This window comes from Bombus affinis, chromosome 17 (genome assembly GCF_024516045.1).
Source record: "Bombus affinis isolate iyBomAffi1 chromosome 17, iyBomAffi1.2, whole genome shotgun sequence".
NCBI lineage: Eukaryota > Metazoa > Arthropoda > Insecta > Hymenoptera > Apidae > Bombus > Bombus affinis.
This window is the reverse complement of record NC_066360.1, coordinates 5,348,994-5,373,263: the sequence shown is the minus strand read 5'-3', so window position 1 is coordinate 5,373,263 and position 24,270 is coordinate 5,348,994. Positions and strand designations below refer to the sequence as shown.

At 32.1% G+C, this 24,270-nt stretch overlaps 2 protein-coding genes and 1 long non-coding RNA gene across 4 annotated transcripts in view; 2 read left to right on the top strand and 1 right to left on the bottom strand.

The window, feature by feature from the left end:
• Positions 1-24,270, bottom strand: part of LOC126926357 (dynein beta chain, ciliary-like) — a 59,335-nt gene that overhangs the window by 24,856 nt on the left and 10,209 nt on the right. Inside the window, exons 6-15 of the mRNA XM_050742697.1 lie at positions 21,871-22,092; positions 20,866-21,117; positions 19,579-19,705; positions 18,505-18,638; positions 16,815-17,052; positions 13,583-13,770; positions 8,674-8,843; positions 6,323-6,543; positions 4,413-4,689; positions 1,771-2,046 (exon numbers count right to left, since the gene is read on the bottom strand). Coding sequence (XP_050598654.1) covers positions 1,771-2,046; positions 4,413-4,689; positions 6,323-6,543; positions 8,674-8,843; positions 13,583-13,770; positions 16,815-17,052; positions 18,505-18,638; positions 19,579-19,705; positions 20,866-21,117; positions 21,871-22,092 — 2,105 coding nt within the window. The remainder of the gene's footprint in view (positions 1-1,770; positions 2,047-4,412; positions 4,690-6,322; positions 6,544-8,673; positions 8,844-13,582; positions 13,771-16,814; positions 17,053-18,504; positions 18,639-19,578; positions 19,706-20,865; positions 21,118-21,870; positions 22,093-24,270) is intronic.
• On the top strand, positions 519-23,226 carry LOC126926375 (uncharacterized). The gene is made up of 2 exons (XR_007714522.1): positions 519-623; positions 22,950-23,226. It is a non-coding gene; the product is annotated as an uncharacterized LOC126926375 (long non-coding RNA).
• Positions 9,393-14,376, top strand: LOC126926349 (protein RRP5 homolog). Of its 2 annotated transcripts, XR_007714498.1 has the most exons (5): positions 9,393-10,492; positions 10,558-10,723; positions 10,801-11,006; positions 11,643-12,171; positions 14,019-14,376. XR_007714498.1 is itself a non-coding variant. In XM_050742661.1 (4 exons), the coding sequence occupies exons 1-3, from the start codon at positions 9,577-9,579 to the stop codon at positions 10,961-10,963; spliced, it is 1,245 nt and encodes a 414-aa protein (XP_050598618.1). In that variant the 5' UTR covers positions 9,393-9,576; the 3' UTR covers positions 10,964-11,006; positions 14,019-14,376. The 2 variants fall into 2 exon arrangements, 1 of the variants encoding a protein (XP_050598618.1); XM_050742661.1 differs by lacking the exon at positions 11,643-12,171.

The following is a 24,270-nucleotide window of genomic DNA, read 5'->3' as shown; positions in this document are numbered from 1 at the left end:
GACTAATTGGCATCCTAAGTGCTCAACAGGTCCGCTCTAAAGTGAACATTTGGTATTAAACATTAATAAATAATTAATAATAAACCAAATGAGATACGCTCTTGACGGCTCGATAGTTACAGGATTGGATAGAAATACCAGGTATGTAAATATGAAACCGGAATTTTTGTATAGAAAATACGCGTTTATTGTATGAAAATGATTAAAAATATTTTATTCGAAGTATTGCCCATCGCTGGCTATACATTTTTCCCACCTGTCTGGCAATTGGTGGATGCCACGCCAAAAAAACTGTCGCTCTTTTGAGGCAAACCAGTCATCATGCCATTTTCGTACATTTTCGTAAGAAGTGAAGCGCTGGTCAGAAAGTGCGTGTCCCATCGATGCAAATAAATAGTAATCGGACGGAGCCAAGTCTGGTGAGTAAGCCGCGTGCAAAAGTATTTCTCAACTGAACGCTTCGATCGTTTCCTTGACCGGTTTTGCTGTATGTGATGGTGCATTATCCTGAAGCAAAATTACTTCGTGTTGCCTTTTTTGATATTCTGGTCGTTTTTCACGCAAAGCTTGATTCAAATCGATCATTTGTTGTCGGTAGCGCTCAGTATTAACGGTTTCGCCGGGTTTTAGCAGCTCATAATAGATCACGTTCCACGTTCCACGTTCTTCGTTCCTCGCGTCAAAATTGCCACTTCTGAATTTTTTAAACCACTCAAAGCACTGTGATTTTCCAAGAGCAAGCTCACCGTAAGCTTCGACAAGCATTCGATGCGATTCTGCAGCAGTTTTCTTCGAATGGTAACAGAAAATCAATGCTATCCGCAAATCGTAGTTTCCAGGCACAAAATTCGACATGTTCAACGCTATTACAAACTATGCTGTTGTATGAAACTTGTATTGTTCTGAGTCGAAAATGTTTGTCAGATGTCAACAAAGACTTTTGGCATCAATGACGCAGTTTAGTGATAACTACATTATCAGCTAAGGCCATCTATAGACAAATTCCGGTTTCATATTTACAGACCTGATAGATTCCTACCTCACAGGAAACATAGACTGAAGAGTACATCTTTAGAATATAAGCACCAGGTGCTTCAAGATACGACAGTCTTCATCAGTCATGAAGCAGTCATCAAGCAAGACACATAACACAGACTGAACCACTTTTACTCAGCCGATGCTTCAATTATCCAATCGAAACTTACACGAATCCACCATGATCCGTAATCAAGAAGACAGCATGAATCATTTGAAACTGAAACGAGTAGCGTTCAAGATGGAACTAGAAACATTTCAAGCGATACCTGATACTACGATGAAGGAAGGTCAGCAACCTCTATTCGATATACGTTAGACGACTTAGAAAGAGAATATGTGGCATTTAAAAAAACCCATAACGAATTGGGCGAGACAGACTATGGGCAGACAATAGAGGAATACCTTAACCTAAAAGCAGCATTTTATACCTGTAAAGAACGAGCTTGAACAGCATTTTTTATCAGCAAGTTGGCAAAAACCATAGACAAATACAGAACTCTGTATGAAGGATGGAAAATGTTCATAGATGTTAGAATTTAGGATATTCATTCCATAATCGCACTTTTGTAAATCCATATCTCATTAGAATGTACTATGCGCAATTACATACTTCTTCACAATGAAAACTTTTGAACGTGACCATTTAAGGGGGTACGTTCAGGATTTTGGTCGCCACCTAGTTGATAATTCGCAACACATAGAATACCACCTAAAATTGTATCATATACCTACCTGTGTAAAAGATCATCTTCCAATCTCTTCAAGGTAATTTTGAAGGTATTTTGTTGAGTAGTTAATTCCGCCTTTTTGGATTCTAAATCAGGTCTTTCGGCTTTCACAACGTCACCCAGAAGTTGTTCCTCCAACCCATCTTTTGTTACAGTAAAGTTGATAAGAGTAGTTTGGGCTTGTATCTCGGGCTTATAATGAGGATTAGCTAACTTCGTTTGTAAAATTAGCCGGAAACGAGGGTCATAATCTACTTCTTTGTCCCAAATTTTGATCGCCCTTTATAGTAATAAAAAAGTATTTATAAAATATATAGTATATAATAGTTATAGTAATTATAAAATAAAAAAAATAAATAGAATAATTCAAAAATAAGTGTTCCAAGTATATAGAGATATATGTGCATCTATTACAAATAATTTAAGGTTTGTTACTATTTCTGATTCATATTGATATATACTGCGTAATATCTCAAAGTTGGTATTAATTAGTCTCTGGTTATTGTCATTGTTGAGAATTGTGGATCTTGATGGCCGAAATATTGTTATGGAAACATTAAATTTACACTGGGCATTGATATTAACGTAGACACATATTTATTTTATAAACGATTTCTAGAATATTCATCGATACACACTTGCACGCGCCTCAGCAATTTCTTCCATACCCGACCTTTCATCCACTGTTAACCGACTGAACTGTTTACATTCGTCTGTTTTTTAGTCGCCGCGCACACACATATCTCCACACACTGATATCCACATACAAATATCTCTACTACGCATTTAACCTAGTCCAGCACAAAAATTATACATATCTCAATAATCATAAAACCGTTACACATATTGAATTGAGTTCTATACATTGGTACAAATCCTAGATGCATCTTACTGTTAGTTACATTTTTAATCTTATATGTACAAACAAATAATCATGCTTTCTAATTGTTAATTCAAACAATAAAATAGATAATTAAAGAAAGAAAGCCCGAGAGAAAATAATTAAGAAAGAAAATAATTAAAGATGGAAAGGTCCAGGGTTTAAGCGCATGTGCTAGCCACTTGGCCCGCGAAAAGAAGTCCGAGGCCAAAACGTCTTAAAAGATAAAACGCTGGCCAGGGCATCGTGAAAGAATAAACCCTAGGACTTGCAAAAGAAAACCTACTCCCAAAGAAAATGTTCTCTTTCGGGGACCACGCCAACCTATATAAAGGGAAACGAGGGAAATCTCGGGGCGCGCACTACTAAGATTGTCAAATCCGTCTTATAATAATAAAGACATATTGTTCAATCAATCTGCGAAGTATTTCTTTGGCATCCTACACGTCCTACCACCTCAAAATAAATGCTCGATTGTTATAATGTGCGGTAAAACTGCTGTTTAGAGGACCTACTACCAACGACCTTGAGATATGTTATCAAGGCCACTCTTCTGAGTGATCTTCAAAAAGTTTTAGCCGCTGATCTTGCCGTTCGTCCGCTAAAATTTTGGCAAACGAGGCAAAAATTTTGGGTCAATAATTTTGCTTCGCATGAGTTAAGGTTAGAGTTAGTATTAGAGTTAATTTGTCGTCACGCCAAGGAGTCCTCGGGCTTGCACGATGACCCAGGGGTTAGAGTTGAAAGGGGGGGGGTCCCTCTCAATGCTCAAACTAGACCCAAGGCCTGAGAGTTAGGTTAGGGTTAGCAAGCAAAATCCAACCCTCACCTGATGTTAGTCGTTAGACGAATATAAATGTTTACATTAACTTTAAAGATATAGATCGAAAGATTTATTCAATATTTAATTATTCTAAAGAGAACTTCGAACTCATAATTTCGAAAAATGCGTTTGCGCTAAGTTGTTTCTGTTTCATTCGCCTCAGTTATATCGTTTTGTTTCGAAACTGTATGAGGTTAGGTATATAAAAATCTTCGTTTTCCGCCAGGACTACGATCGTTTCACGCCTCGAACAGAGTGCATGTTACTCGAGACCATCCCATCCACAACATATCCGAAATTCAACGAAATTAGAGTTGAGATTCCCATTTACGCATAATTACCGAAATGATAGTTGCTGACATCGTTGACCCAGTAATGGACAATGTCAAATTTTCTCACATTACAACGGCCTATGTTTGCTGTTTAACAACATATTTCTTTGGACTTTATCAGACAGCACAGCGACAATGTGTAATAATGAATAGTTAAATATGACTTATTTTAAATAAATTTAAATATGACTGTATTAACAACTTTTTAACGAATAACGAGCGACAGCTAAAACTTTTTAATGGTCACTCAGGACAGTGACCTTGATATCATATATGTATGAAGGTCAGAATTATTAAAAATAAAGGTGGATCTCCTAAACAGCAATTTTATTTAATATGAATTTATGTTACAATAATAATATATATAAGCAAGTATAATAATGAATAGTTAAATATGACTTATTTTAAATAAATTTAAATATGACTGTATTAACAACTTTTTAAAGAATAACGAGCGACAGCTAAAACTTTTTAATGGTCACTCAGGACAGTGACCTTGATATCATATATGTATGAAGGTCAGAATTATTAAAAATAAAGGTGGATCTCCTAAACAGCAATTTTATCTAATATGAATTTATGTTACAATAATAATATATATAAGCAAGTACCTTCCTTTTTTTATTAGATCTCTCTTTATAACCGGATCTAAAATGGGGTCGATAGCTTCCATGATATTTTCAATTAAAACAATCCCTCCATTCGCAATGGAAATTTCAATTAAATATAAATAATTCGGTTGAGTAAGCCTCAGTACTCGCAAATCTTCACCGTATCGATTTTTTATCCATTTTAATCCTTGTAATTGTGGATCTATCATTAGAGGCCATCTTGTTGAATTCATTAAAATTGTTGCATTTTCCGAGGACATTTTGTCTGTTGGTAAACCTTAACAAACGATCAATATATCGTTATAATGATTTATTACTAAAGTTAAATATGAAAGCACAATTAATTTTTAGATTTTAAGCTTTCATGATGATATATTGATAGTATATCGCGCTTTACGCGTTATAATGTTAATGTGTTGCATTGATCGATGTAGTTTTGTACTTTGTACATAAAAACTGTAATTAAAAATTGTTATGTTGTTCGTGCATCTTAAAAACACATATATTAGTTTAGAAATCATTGCAATTCGAGATTTGTCAAATTAGTTTGCTGTTGTTTACACTACAACAAATATTTAAATGATTCTCCATAGGTATGAATAGTCTGCGGATTTTTCTTCAAATTCATATTTTTGACAATATAAATAAAAAGAAGGAGCCTCGATAGGAAATATATTATTAGTTATATTATAGAAAATATATTATATATATATTAGTTTTGAAATCATTGCAATTCGAGATTTGTCAAATTAGTTTGCTGTTGTTTACACTACAACAAATATTTAAATGATTCTCCATAGGTATGAATAGTCTGCGGATTTTTCTTCAAATTCATATTTTTGAGAATATAAATAAAAAGAAGGAACCTCGATAGAAAATTATTTTACCTATCAAGTAATATTATAGAAGGCATTGTACTTTGGATATTTTATGTATTTCTTCATATTATGTGTATTGGAGGTAGAAGTGCGCTCCTTAATATTATTAGCTGTTAATATTATATGGCAAATTGTAATCATAAATATATTTCTAATAAAATAGGCGTGGCGGATTTAATGATTCCTGCGAGCCGTGCGTATCATAAATTTCTAGCAGACCCTCGAGGAGTTCTCCCGCATCCTTATAAAGGTCCCTTCTTCGATGTCAACACAGCTTTTGCCTGCCATCGCAAACAAAAGAACACTGCTCCCGATCAGCTGTTCGGCGATGTGCCACTTGAAATAAGTATGTACAAAGGGTGTGTATTAAAAACTGTAACAATTTAGTGCAGCGTAACTTGGACTGAACTTGACTGAATTTGGATTGGCTTAGCCTCAGTGCACTTTCAGCTTTACTTTAGAACCTCGAAGAAGTTTAGTCTCTTTATAGAAAGATTTAACGCGTACATGTAACTTTTCAGCCAATAAGCCCACTTATCTTTGCGATTGTATTGAAAGTAGCAGTGGAAGTAGGAATAATCTCCCTTCACTTAAGGGATCCCTCCAGCAACCTCTTGGTTGTAAGCCAAATATTCCCATATTTTCATTTCAACGTAGACTGTGTAATACTATTAAGTTGCTCATGCTACTTTGTACATTTGTTGATTTTTGTTGCTTAAATTGTTCGCGAAAAGGAGATTTGAATCAGTACGGGGAGATATTCAATATTTTCATTAAAAAAATATATCGATGACTCTAATATCTCGAAGAATGTGAAAAAGATTTTATAAAGAAAGCAGAACATTTTTTTGTGTATGATATTATTTGTCTATTCGAAACAAAAATAGCGTTTTCCTCTTACATTTCTTCCTATCATGGAAATCGACTGTTCGTGAGATGTTTAAGGTGTTTCAGTTAGACGGGGAATTATGTATCTTATGTCATAATAAATTATGACATTAACTAAGCTGTAGAACGTATAAATGTATTCACCTTCGTTGTTCCATTGTGCAATTTGTGCATCGTCTGTCAATAAAGCCAGTACATCCAATTCAGAAGTCCTCGGTATTTTTACTTCCAAACTTTCCAGAAACGGTAACCAATTTTCGTACATTAGGTCAGTTCTATATTTTCGAGTGAAAGATCCCATGTATGATAAAAATGCTGTTACAATCAGCACATCCCCTGGTACCGTTACACACGAGTTCGTCAAACTAAAAATTTAAATTCTTTAAAAAATAATCTTATTTCTATTGTATAAAATAACAAATTTTATGTCACAAGGATAGTAAATATCCTTAAATCATAGATCATTGTACGTGTGTTAAAACGTCCTACTAGATTGTAAGAAAACATATCATTTCATTTAAAAAAACGAAGTTAACCTTCATATGACTTCTACAAGCCCACCTATGAAAGAACAATTTACATCAAATTATGTTTTTCCTATCATTTCTTTGTCATTTTTCCTATCACTAATAACAGTCCAGATATTCAAGTTTCCTGTGTTAGGTATACCCTGTTTTTAGTGCACCTTGTATAGTATCTGTATTTATACATATATATGACACATGCATATATATGTATATTTTTGTAAATACATATATGATATATATATATATAAATAATAAATACCGTTCTATATTTGTCAGAAAAGTATCATTAACGTTGAAAATAATTATTTTTATATTAATGTGACATTTTGAAAATAATATATAACATACAAAAATACGAAATGAGAAATAATAAAATCTAACCTTTCTAGTTACCTGTGTTAGGTATACCCTGTTTTTAGTTCACCCTGTATAGTATCTGTATTTATACATATATATGACACATGCATATTTATGTATATTTTTGTAAATACATATATGATATATATATATAAATAATAAATACTGTTCTATATTTGTCAGAAAAATATCATTAACTGTGAAAATAATTATTTTTATATTAATGTGACATATTTTGAAAATAATATATAACATACAAAAATACGAAATGAGAAATAATAAAATCTAACCTTTCTAGTTACCTGTGTTAGGTATACCCTGTTTTTAGTTCACCCTGTACAGTATCTGTATTTATACATATATATGACACATGCATATTTATGTATATTTTTGTAAATACATATATGATATATATATATTATATAAATAACAAATACCCTTCTATATTTGTCAGAAAAATATCATTAACTGTGAAAATAATTTTTATATTAATGTGACATATTTTGAAAATAACATATAACATACAAAAATACGAAATGAGAAATAATAAAATCTAACCTTTCTAGTTACCTGTGTTAGGTATACCCTTTATAGTATCTGTATTTATACATATATATGACACATGCATATTTATGTATATTTTTGTAAATACATATATGATATATATATATAAATAATAAATACCGTTCTATATTTGTCAGAAAAATATCATTAACTGTGAAAATAATTATTTTTATATTAATGTGACATATTTTGAAAATAATATATAACATACAAAAATTCGAAATGAGAAATAATAAAATCTAACCTTTCTAGTTACCTGTGTTAGGTATACGCTGTTTTTAGTTCACCCTGTATAGTATCTGTATTTATACATATATATGACACATGCATATTTATGTATATTTTTGTAAATACATATATGATATATATATATAAATAGTAAATACCGTTCTATATTTGTCAGAAAAATATCATTAACTGTGAAAATAATCATTTTTATATTAATGTGACATATTTTGAAAATAATATATAACATACAAAAATACAAAATGAGAAATAATAAAATCTAACCTTTCTAGTTACCTGTGTTAGGTATACCCTGTTTTTAGTTCACCCTGTATAGTATCTGTATTTATACATATATATGACACATGCATATTTATGTATATTTTTGTAAATACATATATGATATATATATATATAAATAATAAATACCGTTCTATATTTGTCAGAAAAATATCATTAACTGTGAAAATAATCATTTTTATATTAATGTGACATATTTTGAAAATAATATATAACATACAAAAATACGAAATGGGAAATAATAAAATATAACCTTTCTAGTTACCTGTGTTAGGTATACGCTGTTTTTAGTTCACCCTGTACAGTATCTGTATTTATACATATATATGACACATGCATATTTATGTATATTTTTGTAAATACATATATGATATATATATTATATAAATAATAAATAACGTTCTATGTTTGTCAGAAAAATATCATTAACTGTGAAAATAATCATTTTTATACTAATGTGATATATTTTGAAAATAATATATAACATACAAAAATACAAAATGAGAAATAATAAAATCTAACCTTTCTACCTCCTCGGTCCATCGAATTTTTTCGGATGCTAAACCATTCACTAATCTATTTGCAAGGTCAATTGTTAAAGCAGTAGCGTCAGCTTCGTCTTGACATTTTTGTTTCTCAGCTAAAGCTGCATTCATCCTTTCTCCTAAAACGTCGAGCACCTTTTGCAACTCCTAAGGTAACGGAATTAGAAGTAATTAATTGAAACGAATAATAATTATCCTAAAAAGTTATTTCGCATATATTTTGCCACATAAAAATGTTATTAGTTCGGAAAAATTGAAAAACCCATATATGCGTCCTTAGCCCATGCCGGGCACTTACAGAAAGCGCATATATATGTCCTTAGTCCACACCGATAGCTTTCGCCAGACACCTATATGCGCCCACAGCACTCAAAGGGTTAAGGACCTGCCATAAATCTTAGGATTACTCTGGTTAAGGTCCTTCAAACCGAACAAATATCTTTTAGTTTTAGCATTCCTTAATTTATTATCTACTCCGGAAAAATACGGGAAATCTGCTTTTCTCAGGTATGATGCTCCCCTCTAACAACTTTCGAGGGCGGTTAGCGTCTTTCATCACCCATCAACCTAGTAGATTAACCAATTAACAGCGACGTTCATTTCCCTCACTTTCCTGACGAAATCTTTCCTTAACGAATCCGATCCTCTCGTACCCTTAGCCACACCCATCACAGCTTTCCTCCGCAGCGTCGTCGACACAGAAAGGCAGTTCCGCTACGTTCCTTGAGCAGTCATCATATTAGTTTGTATCGCGCACTCTGCTCAATCACTATTTTAACTCATCGTGTATCAGTCGAGTTGTAATCGAAAATTGCGAATCGTCAAGTGTAATCGCGAGTTCTACGTAAAGTGTCGAAAGTGAGAATAAAATCAAGAGAACATGGTAGCCAGCAAAAGAATAAAAATTGAAAAGTTACAGGAAGTACCAAAGAAAAACAAAGGAAAACGAAACAGAAAGAAACCAATGAAAAATTTAGAAAAGGAATATTCGAAGAAAATGTTTGTTGAACAAACAGGCGGAGAAAAGATAAAATTGGAAGATACCAACTCTTCCGAAAAAGATTTGAAATATGTACTTAACAATGTTAATAATAGGGATAACGAGCAAAAGCCAAGAATATCTGCGTGTGGGTTTTTCTGGGATAGCAACCCTAATGTAACTCTCCTTCAGGAAGAGTCGTCTAGTGATAGCGAAGATGAAGTAGAAGAAAAGCCAAAGCTGAAGAATAAAAAATTAAGTGCCGTTGAACGTCGAGAACAAGAAAGGCAGAAGGAACGTGAAATACGCCAAAGAGAAGAAGCGCTCGCCAAGAATGAGTTGCCAAATTCAGCAGATCAGTTCGACAGATTAGTTTTATCTAGTCCAGACAGTTCAATAGTATGGTTACAATATATGGCATACCATTTACAAGCAACAGAAATAGAGAAAGCAAGAGCAGTTGCGAGAAGAGCGGTAAAAACAATTAATTTCAGGGAAGAGAAAGAAAGATTAAACGTTTGGAAGGCTTGGTTAAATTTAGAATCTAAATTTGGGATTCCTGAATCATTAAATGATATTTTTCAAGAGGCAGTGAGGTCTAACGACTCACTGAAAATATACAGTCACATGTTGACTGTTCATGTTGAGGCTGGCAGGCAGATGGAGTTGCAAAAAACAATTGATACTATGATTGGGAAATTTAAACATATTCCAGAGATATGGTTTAATTGTGGTGAATGTTTGTTAAGAATAGGTTTGAAGGACAAATCCAGGCATGTTATGCAGAGAGCACTGCAATCTTTGCCAGCATCTGAACGTATGTACACAACAGAAATAAAATGTCATAAAGAATAAAATACTAATATAATATAAATTTTACAGATGTAAATCTAATGGCAAGGTTTGCGATTATGGAGAACAAATTTGGGGATAAAGAGAGAGCACAAACTCTGTTTGAGCAAATTCTAAGTTCTTATCCGAAACGGGTGGATATATGGTCTTGTTATATTGATTCCCTAGTTAAATCTAATGATATTGATATAGCAAGGTAAATATATTGTTTCAACTATATTTTGTCTTTTTAATTTCATAGAGAATTTACCCTATAATAATTTGTATTTACAGGAAAGTTCTAGAGAGAGCAGTTGTTCAGACATTACCACCTAGAAAGATGAAGATCCTGTTTAAAAAGTTTATCAATTTTGAAGAACAGCATGGTACTCAGGAAGACGTGACTCGTGTTCAACAATTGGCTGTAGAATATGTAGAGAAGCAGTGTACAAAATGATCAAAAATAATAAAACATTTTGACAATTATTTTATTACATCATGTGAGCAAAACCTTAATTGCACAATACCTAAAAAGGTCCAGTTATGTAAAGTTTTCTACCACATATGCAAAATACTATTAATATTGATACATATAAAAATGAAAAGGTAACACAAATTGACATATTTATAATTTCTCTGGTCTCGAGTACATCCTTTTTATTGATTATTCTGTAATGACAAAACCAGGAATATGTCTATATATATATGTCTATATATATATAATATGTCTATATATAATCATAAGCTTGTTAGCATGTTTGGGGTTAGGTTGAGGTTAGGTTTTTACTTGAAACTATAGTAGTTGGTTTTGTAGGTACCCAGGTATATACCCTTATCCAAGAAGTCTTCGTTTTTGTATTAGATCGTTCGAAAAGTTTCTTCCGTTTTATAAGGAAATAGTGGATGCACAACATTTTCCGTTTTATATTATTTTATCGAATTACGTATAATCCATTTTATTCTATCAAAATAAAGATCACAACGTTCAACAGATTAGATTCCATGTTTGTATAAAGATGCATCGTTGTAAAAGACGGGTCTGTAAAAGAAAGGCACTTTTCGGACAACTTAATACTTCCCGTTCGTGATTATTATGTTTTGGGCAATCTTGTAATCGCCATATTGTTTCTACACAGATTGTGTTAGCGAAGTCAGCGCTAGTACTCCTGCCCATAGCAGGCAAGCCGAATCGTGGAGTTTATTTACCAGTCGCATTAATACGATAGTCAAAGCTACTCCTATGGTTATATGAACGAATTAGGTTATCAAGAATACGACAGCTTGAAAATTTAAAATAATGTTGCGCCTTAGAAAGGCGCGACAAGTTTTTGAATCCGTTCTGTTGTCGCAAAAGTTTTTAAACGTGGTTCATGGGCGACATTGTTTATGGAAAAAACCAGCTTTTCCGTTAGACAACTATTTCGTTTTTCCCATTAGGTAACTACCTGCTTTCTCCGTAATTTAGAAGAACGTACAATAGACCTAAGGACTTTTTAAATACCAATTATAAACCGAAAATACTTGCAGGATTAAAGGTTCCTGTAGGTTTATAAGATTCGGTTTATGGTAGGACCTTAGGTTATTGAGGGTCTTTCTATGGGTGCTTGGGCCTTGACGGTCAGACAATGAAGGACGTCGCGCGGACCTTTTCACGCGACGTAACAAGTAAATTGAGTTCGACTTAGACTGTGGCAGAAATCGCATTCGTCATCCCGTTGAAGGTGGATTCGTTATCGAAGCTAAATTCATTGACATCAACATCTCGATTATCTAATCGCCGCTATTACTTGTTAAACTCTGTAGTAATTACATTTGTATCAGTAAGATATCATTTATCGTACATACCAACGATGGCCAATTCAGGAGAAGATCATTATACGCCCCTAACTCTAATGATAACTCGACATATATATACAGAATGGTTGGTAACTGGTAGTACAAGCGGAAATGACGTGATTCTACGCGAAAAAATAAGTCGAAAATATAGAATAAAAATTTTTCGTTTGAGGCTTTGTTTTCGAGAAAATCGACTTTGAATTTTTTGCTGTATGCAGACATGATGGTAGACTAATAAGTACTGATAGTGGATAGCGATAAAAGTCGGATAGTAAATTAATAGATAGGAAAACACTTCGGTCACATTGAAAGTGTTTATCAACATAACGTCAATCGAGATAACGATCTATAGTGAGATCCGTTATAATGAGACGTTATAAAGTGCACGCGTACCGAGCGAAAATTCAAAGTCGATTTTCTCGAAAGCAAAGCCTCAAACGAAAAATTTTTGTTCTATATTTTCGACTTCTTTTTTCGCGCAGAATCACCCCCCTTTCCGCTTGTACCACCAGTTAACAACCACCCTATATATATGAAATATATATAAAAAATGGAGAGAGAGGGATAATAAATTATAAATGAATATTTAATTAAATATAATTATTTATATACATTCTTATAACCTATATTTATATATAGAGAAAGAAAGAGAAATAGGTTATAAGAAGGTATATAAATAATTAGAACTATGTTATATTTATATTATATTTCATTCTTTGTAATTGTTTTTATATTATCATATTGTATTATTATGTATATTATTACATATTCATTTTTGTACTACACCTTTTGAAACATGGAATAATAATTCCAAGAAAAATCGTACAATTCAAAGAAATAATAAAGAAAATTATGTTTAATATTGATATAAATAACAACCACCACAACCCATTAGTCACCCAAATACTGGACACGACGGACCAGATCCGCAGACTAAAAAGAAAATACCCTCTAGATTAAATCCTTAGTTTCTACTAGAACCAACAATATAAAACTATTATAATCCATGTCATTGTATCACGCCAAATTAAGTTACTGAAAATTCTCAATGAGAATTGATTGTAAATATTCTAATAAATAAAAAAAAAAAATATTGATATAAATGTATATATCCATAATTCTAAAGCAAACATGATAGATGTTATACATGTTTATCGAAATTGTGTACTTTTATAATATAAAAAATTTCGTTATATATACCTATACATCATGACGAGCAATGAAATGAACATTAATTTACCGCTAATCGTGTCCTCAAAGCATTCAAATGATCCATAGCAGCTTTTAACTCGGCATTAGCTTGTGCAAGTGCAGCTCTTAATGGTTTCACTGTTTCATTAATATAATGGAAAACCATTATATTTCTCACCCAACTGCAAAGACCTGCAGCGGCTTGTGATTTGGAATAAATAATCTCTGGGTCAAAATCTAAAAGTATGATATAATTATTGTTTCGTTAACGTATATCTATATGCCGATTCATTATGCTACTACATATACATAATATGTGATGTAATATTAACTATCTTAATATACGAGGATCAGCCGAATATAAACCAGACTTTGTTTTTAACTTTATATTTTAGTAAAATATTCCAGGAGGAATATTCTTCCTATATACGTTTCGTTTTTGTGTATACACTTTTTCCATCGGTTTGTTAATTTTTTCATTCCAGTTTTGTAATTGGAGCTGGTTCAGAAGTCAATTAATCTACTTCTTTGTTGATGTCGAAACGTTGTCCTTGTGACATCAATCACATCTCAACCTACATCGGAGATAAGACATCGACGCCCGAGCTTCGGACTTCTTTGGACACATCAACATCTTATCATCATAACCTACACCAAGGCTGTGACGCACCTTAGTCTACATCATAAATAGGACATCGACTCCCCACCGTCGGACACTTTTCCATATCATAACCTACACCGAGCCCCTCAACATTCTCAAACCGAAACGTATATAAGCCGAGATTTTACCATCATTCTATTCTTGTAAATGCTAAATTGATAATAAAGTTCGATAAAATAAGATTAATAGTTGGGTTACGACTCAGCATTCTTTTTTCTTACAATCCAAGTGTCAATACGTTACATCCTCCTAGCGCCTCTTTAAGTGATCCTGATTTTGCGGAACTTTAACTCCTTCCGAATGATGGTAACCACACTTTCGCGATTAATAATAACTTTCGAGCGGACGTTGCTGATGTGATGTGTTTTAAACGTATTGATTAGAGATGGCGCGCAAAGTTACTAACAGTGATTTATCACAGTGATCGCAAAATCATCAGTCGTAATCTAACTTTATACACGATCGTGATCGTAACTTTTTTATATGCAGTCAATTTATTCACTGTAACCGTAATCCTTGATCCTGATTGAATTATTTCTTATAAAATACTTCAGTACAGCTTGCACAAAAATATCTGCATATAGTATTAATTTAAAGTTACGTTACCGTTTTCTTCATTTAACGTAAATTTGCTTTATTTAATAATAAAAATGTAGAATAATTCAACTTTTTTTTGTTTTTACCGCATATCAGTATCTTAAAGAGTAAAGTATTAATTCTTCCTCTCGATTACAAAATCGTTTGATATCGTTAATATAAAATATACAGGTTATGTGATGCATGTGTGTAAAAAACAGTTATGCTCTCCTCCATCGGCTTCATCAGCAGTGATTACGAAAGATCAAAAAGAATCTTTTGATAAAAAATCATCGTGATTGGGAACGGATGTGATTAAATCATTTATGGTTCACAAATAACAGCTCTTGCCATCTCTAGTATTGGTGTTCACTAGAAAACGATGTATGCCACTCACTTGGTTTCTTGATAATGTTTTGTCCCCAAACTATAATCGCAATCTATGCAAAATTTCAGTGGGTTTTCTGCTCTTAACGGTTAAAAACTTGATAATTATGTATCGTGCAACAGAAAATCGTACTGCTTTCTCGCATATTGTGCCATCTATTGAAGAAACGATAAATAGAGCACTATATGGAGTGGAAGGTCAGATATGCCCCATGCAGTCCGGTTAATATTTAACAGACCCTCGTATGCATTAAGTATATAAATTAATTCGATGTTTTCTTAAACAAAATACAAATTTTATTTATATATCGTATAAAGGACAATCACCAGACGAATTTCAACAATTAGCTTTAATTTAAAAATTTACTTCTTGATCGAGTGCTGAATTCCAGAAAATTTTACAGTTTTGGATGAAATAGGATAATCAAGTGGCCTGTAATTTGTGAAATTTACTTCCAAAATTGTATTTGTTTTACCATCAAGTTTATGACTGTTGTGGAAGAAAGCTTATTAATATGAATTAATAACTTATAGATTGGGAAATATAGATTTTAATTATGCAATAAGGCTCAGATGTGGCATGATTTTCTACATTGAAAATTGTTTCGTTTATAACTTTTGTTGTCGAAGTTAAATCACCCCCCTTTCGTTTTATTTCTGCTATTTTAATTTATATTTAAACTATATAAACGTAAACAGCATTTATTTAAAACTATTGTAAAACGAGAAGGTATTTGTAAATTTAAAGGCAGTATAAAAGTTAAAAGTAAAGGCATCGAATTAATTTATGCACCAAATAACACAATTAATTTTAAATTAAATTTTTTAGTCATATTCTATCAGTGTGTTCTATAGAGGTAAATAAAATACAGTGTTATATAAATATATTTAAATCTTCAGTAGAAATTCATACGAAATATATAAAATACAAAGCAATATTTATCGATCTCACATTATTATAATTTTTTCTGTATGTACATTATATATATACGGTACCATATTTCCAAGCTAAAAGTAAATCAAGAAAGTGAATATTAATAAACATAATAAAATAATATGAAAAATTGATGATTGATTATTTAATCTTATCTTACAGTAATACAAAAAATTCTTTGGAAGTAGTCTTAGCAATATACATGTATACGTATATACTTATAATCACCGTTAACATTTAATCTAGTGTATTCAAATTTTAGTATATTGAAATTAATTTATACACAGTAGAACCTTGTTTATCCGATCAGGTCGGTGGAGAAGAAGGCAGTTCGGATAATCGGACAGTTCTGGTAATAAAAATTTACTATATACCAAATCTCTCCAACTTTTCTCATTGTTTACAAAATCACGATTCAAGTGAAATTATAAAATTTTACTGCTACTTCTTTGACGTATAGTATTTATTTTGAATAAAACCAAGTGACTATATATATTAGCAGATATACTCATTATATAAAATCCGATTGCACATATTACGAGGTTATCCTTGATCCTAGCTCGGATAATACAGGCTCAGCATTCATTTGTTTGGATAAACGAAGTTCTATTATATATTAATTTTATTGACTTCATTAATTTTACTAATTGTAAATTACTCAATTTTACAATTTTACTGAATTGTAAAATAGTAGTGTATTAAAATTTATAAATTACTGCCCACCTTTGTTGTTGATATAAGGTTGAATAGCCTTGACTACTTCAGGATGAATGTTCTCTTTGTCGTAATTTCGAAGTTGCGAGAGGAATGTGTCAACATGTCCCATCATCGCTTTGCACGCTTTCCAACTTCTATCTTTTGGAATTTGACCCCTGGGGGAAAATAAAACTAACACAGCTTGCGCCACCATCGCCACTTGTTCCGGTGGCGTTCCAAAGGATTTTAGTTCTGTCAAGTTGTTCTGAAATTTAGATAATAATTTTGTGAAATATCCGGAATAAAATCTCATTATCGGGTTTTTTATTAAGATAGAATTATTAAATTATCAGATTTTCAAATGTAAATCATATCTTTTTGGAACTACATATATGTTTATGTACAATCGGTTGTAAAAAGATTCCGACATTGTACAATTTTAATTTCTAATTTTAATTTTCTGTAAATGTACCAAGAATCAACAAAAACGTGTTACTGCACTATATAAAATATAGACATAAAGATCCACTCTGCTTCGGTACTTCTTTTAATATTTCGACAACTATAAATAATAACTCTAATAATTAACTTTATCTATATAGTGTAGTGTAACACAATGTAATATATTTTTGCTGGTTCTTGTACATTTACTAAAAATATAGAAATTAAAATTATACGATGTCCGAATTTTTTGTAGTCGACTGTATATACATATTGTAGGATCGAGAATGATACTCATAGGCGAAAGATGACCCCTTCGGCGATCGTAGAAGCGATGTTGAACGGGCCACAGGAATACGAGCCACAGGATACCCGTCTCTTTTGCGAGCGAGTTATGCTCGCAAAGGAGCGAGCAAAAAGAAAGAGAAAGAAAAACTATAATCCTTGTAGGATAACGCGATGGAGGGGGATGGCGGTCAGGCGGCCTAGAGCCCCTTCATCGCCGTCCCAACGGACCACGACTAGAAGGAGGGATAGCGCTAGGGGCAATGCCCCCGCCCCCCTATCGCCAAATTCAACAGTCAGGTAATTGTTAGGACTGGCTCGACTAAGAGGACGCGGGAAGGGGGTGCAACAGAAGATAATTCATAAGAGGTTCCTGGAGCACTCCTGTCATACGCGTAGGATGGTCATCGTGGAGTTTTAGTCGGTAAGAGTCCGACACTACTCTGCTGTTACCGATTATTAACAGCAGCGGAAATGTCATTAGCAGCTTTGGAATGAAATGAAATTTTTTTATTCTCGTTTCATTCGTGTAAATTCGGCTTAAGATTACTGTTCTGTTATCGATTAAGTAAGGACGTATTCAGTCTTCACAGCGTGGCAAGTGTAAACGTTATTATGATATTTCGTTATATCTTCTATCGTTTATGATTTGCTTGTAAGTCTCAGCTATTCCTCTCAATAAAACATTCCTACAATATATCTCGATGTTCTTTCAAGATTGTCGCTTCGATTTTGATAATTATGGACTATAGAAATCTTAAATTTCTCAAGATAAACCTAGACTTTTGGTAATATCAAATTGAATCTGATGTTAATAAATTTTATATTGGTTCGTATATATTTAATTATTTTGTCTTATCATGTTTCAATGTCATGAAGAGGGAATTAGAAAGAATATTTATACAAATTAAATATGAATAGAAATATAAGTGCCAAAATTAAATCTGTCTTTCAAACATATGTCAAATATATGTTCAAATATATGTCTTACTTTATTTAATGTGTCAAGAGCAGCTTCAGCTTGCCGAACTGCAGGCTCTGCTTTTGCTAAATCCTCGTCGCACCTCCTTTGTCTCTCTGCTACTGTTTCTTTTATTTCGGCTACCTTTGCCTCCTCCTCGGACACTGTACAAAAATTTTTTACTCAACACGTGACAATTTTCTATGTATTTTTTAATTATACCATTGCATAATGTAATATACATATTAATCTCAGCAAAGTTTGGATAAGTACTGGAATGATCGAGACCCAAGCAGGGCACTTATCCAATGGAGGCATCGATTTCAAGTGTCAATACGACTTGCAATTTTGGTAAACATAGAAAAGGATAGCGAAGATCAAGGACGTTTGAGACCCGGCTTCATAGAAAGAAACATATCGAAACATCAATGAGATAATACTAATGCAACGATGAAATTTTATTTTTCATTTTTATTGAACTACTTTTTATTGTTATTGAGTTACTTATTATTATTATAATGCGAATTTTGTTATTATTATAGTAATAACTATTTTTATTTCATTTTTGTTAAATTACTTTTTATTGAACCTCGACCAATGTAATTATGAGATCTTTCTGATTAGGATGAGATGAAAGACGATATAATTTGGTGCATATTTGCTTATTTAAGGACACTAACTTATTTTGTTTTGCCTATTAAATGCGATCGGAAGTATATATATGTGTTTACTCTTATTTTAAACAGAAAAATCTTACAATTTATAAAAAGTCAAATGTAAGAGTGTTTCATCACTGAATTAGTAGTATCTGAAAAACATTCGGATTCGGATCAAATTATGCTACTGAGTTTCACGAGGTATTAGAAGACACCTTGTGGAATTCTCCTTAACGCTGGGGATAACAACCGGGTATTTACGGGTACTTATCCAAAGTTTGTTGTGTATTATATATATAATAATTCGGTTATTAATACGTGTATAAAAATACAAATGTCAACAGTCTTCTAAAAATTACACTAATAATCTTTTAAATAATACTCATTATCAGAAAGCAAATAAAAATAATTTGGGACGCTTGATGGGATTTATGAAGCGAAACAATACCAATAGCTTTTTCTCCTTCGGCTTTAGTATTCTCTGCTCGGACTTCGGCAAGGATTTTATCTGCAATTTCATTCTTCTTTTTCAATTCGATTTCTTGGGCTGCTAACACCACTCTTAATTCGCTTACCTATCGATTAACATAAATTTACTAAATCAATTAATATAATATAAATAGTAATATAAATTTTAATATAAAAAGTGTTAAATAGTGGCTCAAACTTTGTGAAGTTTGCTATGTCTCATATTGAATATATGATAAATAATGAAATTACTAACGTTCTTGGATACATGTATTTGCGTATATTAATACTTACAAATTAAAAAGTTATATACATAAGGAAATTATTAATATCTCAAATATAATTTGGCAAGATAAATAACTAACGATTTATTTAAGGCTGGTCAGGTGTAAGACATTTTTTTTTGAAAAAATTTTATTAGTATTGTAATTTGCTTAAAATGAGGGGATAAGGCGCTTAATGATACTAAATAATTTAATAAATCTAACTGAGATCAATAATCTGTTACAAGAATGAGATAAATTTAAATAATAGACCACTTTAAGATACATGTCAGTCTCAATTAATTTCTTGAATTCATCTATGCATTTATGTGCGATTCTGATGAATCTGGTCATTATTGTATTATTATTTTTCTGCTGAAACATTTGCTATTTTTTAAAAACCCGAATATTTTAAACATTAAACGAAAATTTAAATAACATATTAAAGCTTCCAATATTGTTTGTTCAAATGACAATTAATGCATCATAATCTTGGTCTTCATATTAAAAAATGAATTTATGCACACGTAAACAGTAATAGAACAATTACCAATTATCGAACAATTAAGGAATTCTTTTTTGGACTTCGAAAGAAATTTTTAATTTTGTTGGGATCTAAAGATTTTTAAAAATTTTGGACTTTCACAATCACATACTTATTGCCAAAATATATTTACGTTAAGAAATAAACTATTTGTGATTAATCTATTTATTTATTTATCATTAATCTTTCATAGTTAAGATTCCACGAACTGATTAGGAGTTCTACAACACCAGTTATAACTAAAATCTTTGATAGTTTAAACTTTTAAGAATTTTATATATTTTCATCATTCGTTATTTTATATATTTAATTTAATTAGTAGTACTGTGAAAATGTTTTTCAAGTTAATATGCAATGTGTCTTTGAAATTCGTGAATTGTCAACTATATTATACAAATCAAATGTTATTTAATACTCTATCTATATAATATAGTACTACTATAACAAATGAAGTTATTACTTGGCCAGCGCAAGATTCCAGCTTTTCCAAGCCGTTTTTCAATCTCTCTATCATCGCTTTTACGTCGTAGGTTCTTTCCACAAGCAACTTCGAATACAAAGAAATTTGCTCCAAGAACGTTTTTGGAGTCGTATAGTTGTATCTTCTCTCGTTTTGTAAATAAAGCGAAGATATATCATTAACGCTAGTATGCACGTATGACATGAACAAAGAAGCTGATGACTTGTATTTTTTTGGAAGGTCTTCTAATTCCTGCAATCAGTAAGTATCACAATGATGAACTTAATAGATGAAAATAGAACAATATCAGGAAGACAGATTAAGTTTATTCATAAGTAATAGTGGAATGAAGCGACTACGAACCGTTTATTTTGAAAGTAGTGTAAATCCATTTTTGGTAAAAATTAGGGAAACGACAAATTTACATATACTTTAGTGTGATTTTTCTTATTTATAAACAATTTATAATTCAGATTAAAAAATTTTTTAAATTTTAAATTAAAAAAATATAAAAAATTTAGATTAAGAAATTTTTTAACTCTTTTAAATTTAGATTTTAAAATTACTAAAATTAATAATGATTTAATTTGAATGTAGTGTAGGTCTATTTCTTGTAATCTATAGCCTGTCCAAACGGCCATGGTATCAATAATGACAAACAAACGATAACGAATGGAATTCTATCCTCTTTATTTCACATAGTATTGCGCGTGAGAATGTGAACAAGTCGTTTAAATGCGATTCAGTAATGTACTCGTAAATTATTATTACATATAAAGTGTCACGAAATTAATAATAGTTTTATGTTTATACCTTTTCCAAAAATCACCTTCTATCATCTTTTCCAAAAAATAATACAGTAAAAATAGCGTAGATGCGATATAGAGATACCCCAATAAAATGTAAAACATAATATCTGCTTTCATTCACACTGATGTTTTAAAATAAATTAAATTAGATAAATGACTTATTAAGCTTTATAAAGAATGTGCTAAATTGTCTTACTTCTAAGAACCTGATGGAAACGGATCTCAAAGCATCTTGCGGCCAGCTTTGAAACCAATTGATCGAAGTGTTGTTTACGATTGCTGGGAACTGTCTAGCCCTGTTTCGTAATGTTGCACCAACGGGAGAAAAGCAAAGAATGCATTTTAACAAATTTCGAACTCGATTGATGAAAAATTTCCAGCAATTTTCTTTGGTGTCCATCATACCGGTTTGCTTTACCTACGATATAAAAAAACGTTGATATACCATATTAGGGTAAAAATTGAACTAATATATAAGCCAAATATATTGAAATCCCTCGGTATTAAAGATATTATTTATATGAGTACCAATGCACGGGACAAAGTTTAGATTCAGACTATAATTAAATCATAGCTCAAACTTTAGAAATATAAAATTATTGATTCAGAACATTCTGACATAATATGATACGAACAACGAAATTGTACAACTGCGCCACACTGCGAGAAACTGAATAAACTCGACATAGAAAATGCTATCTGAAAATAATTTACACATCACCGACGCAAATATAATCGCAGCTGTGCAGAATAAGTCTAACGTTACGTTGTAGACAATGAAGAAATTACCAGGTATGTAAATATGAAACCGGAATTTTTGTATAGAAAATACACGTTTATTGTAATGAAAATGATTAAAAATATTTTATTCGAAATATTGCCCATCGCTAGCTATACATTTTTCCCACCTGTCTGGCAATTGGTGGATGTCACGCCAAAGAAACTGTCGTTCTTTTGAGGCAAACCAGTCATCGAGCTATTTTCGTATATTTTCGTAAGAAATGAAGTGCTGGTCAGAAATTGCGTGCCCCATCGATGCAAATAAATAGTAATCGGACGGAGCCAAGTCTGGCGAGTAAGCCGCGTGCAAAAGTATTTCTCAACTGAACGCTTCGATCGTTTCCTTGACCGGTTTTGCTGTATGTGATGGTGCATTATCATGAAGCAAAATTACTTTGTGTTGCCTTTTTTGATATTCTGGTCGTTTTTCACGCGAAGCTCGATTCAAATCGATCATTTGTTGTCGGTAGCGCTCAGTATTAACGGTTTCGCCAGGTTTTAACAGCTCATAATAGATCACGTTCCACGTTCCACGTTCTTCGTTGCTCGCGTCAAAATTGCCACTTCTGAATTTTTTAAACCACTCAAAACACTGTGATTTACCAAGAGCATGCTCACCGTAAGCTTCGACAAGCATTCGATGCGATTCTGCAGCAGTTTTCTTCAAATGGTAACAGAAAATCAATGCTGTCCGCAAATCGTAGTTTCCAGGCACAAAATTCGACATGTTCAACGCTATTACAAACTATGCTGTTGTATGAAACTTGTATTGTTCTGAGTCGAAAATGTTTGTCAGATGTCAACAAAGACTTTTGGCATCAATGACGCAGTTTAGTGATAACTACATTATCAGCTAAGGCCATCTATAGACAAATTCCGGTTTCATATTTACAGACCTGATAGTCATAAGGAAGGTGCTGCAATTTTGAATCGTGTTCTTCGATATTTGAAGTAACAAGAAGACGTATACCTAGCCTAACAGAAAATTCAATGATGGTGAAAAGTTATATGATGAAGCAAAATTGTAAATGTAAAATTGAAAAAATAATTTATTATGTTCTAAATAATTGTACCATAAATGAAAAAAATGATTATATTATCAAAGCAATTACATTTCTTAAAAGTAAGAAGCTTATTTTGGAATAGAAAATGCGTTTTTATTTATTTTCCTCCGAGTCTCGATTATTCACTTCGATCACGATTTATCAGGGCTGTTTGTTCATCGATTAAGTAGTCGATTATAGTATTTGTCTTTTTTTGTTCTATCAACGAAATTACTCCGTGGCGAACTAAAAATTTTATAGTATTCAAATACTACAACTACTTTATTCGTATTGCTGATACATATCGTCACATTCTCACTTTTAATATGAGATATGTATACTATGTTAGGTTATCTTTTATGAAGACTTTGTTGCCTCAAAGTTCTGGGGTAAATGCCTTACGGCCCCTTATAGTCCGCTTATCAAAAGGCATTGCTGCTATCCGCACTCCGTGGCGAGATCCTTCAGACAGAGTCTCCATTCTTTGGCAATGCTACATGGGGGCACTTGTCATCCACAAACTATTTCACGCATTCTCTAAACTGTAAGCAGCCATATTCGGTGATATGGCTATGAGGTGTCGGTACAGCAGATTCGGCAATTTCCAAACGCCGGTTATCGACTTTCCAAACATCAGTCTGCTTCCACTTGCGATTACAAAATCTATTGTCGAATATGGTACAACTTCCACTCGCACTGTCTTTACTAACATTAAAACTATCGACAGTTACGACAAAGTTATTTCTACCAGAACTAGTCAAAATGACTGATCT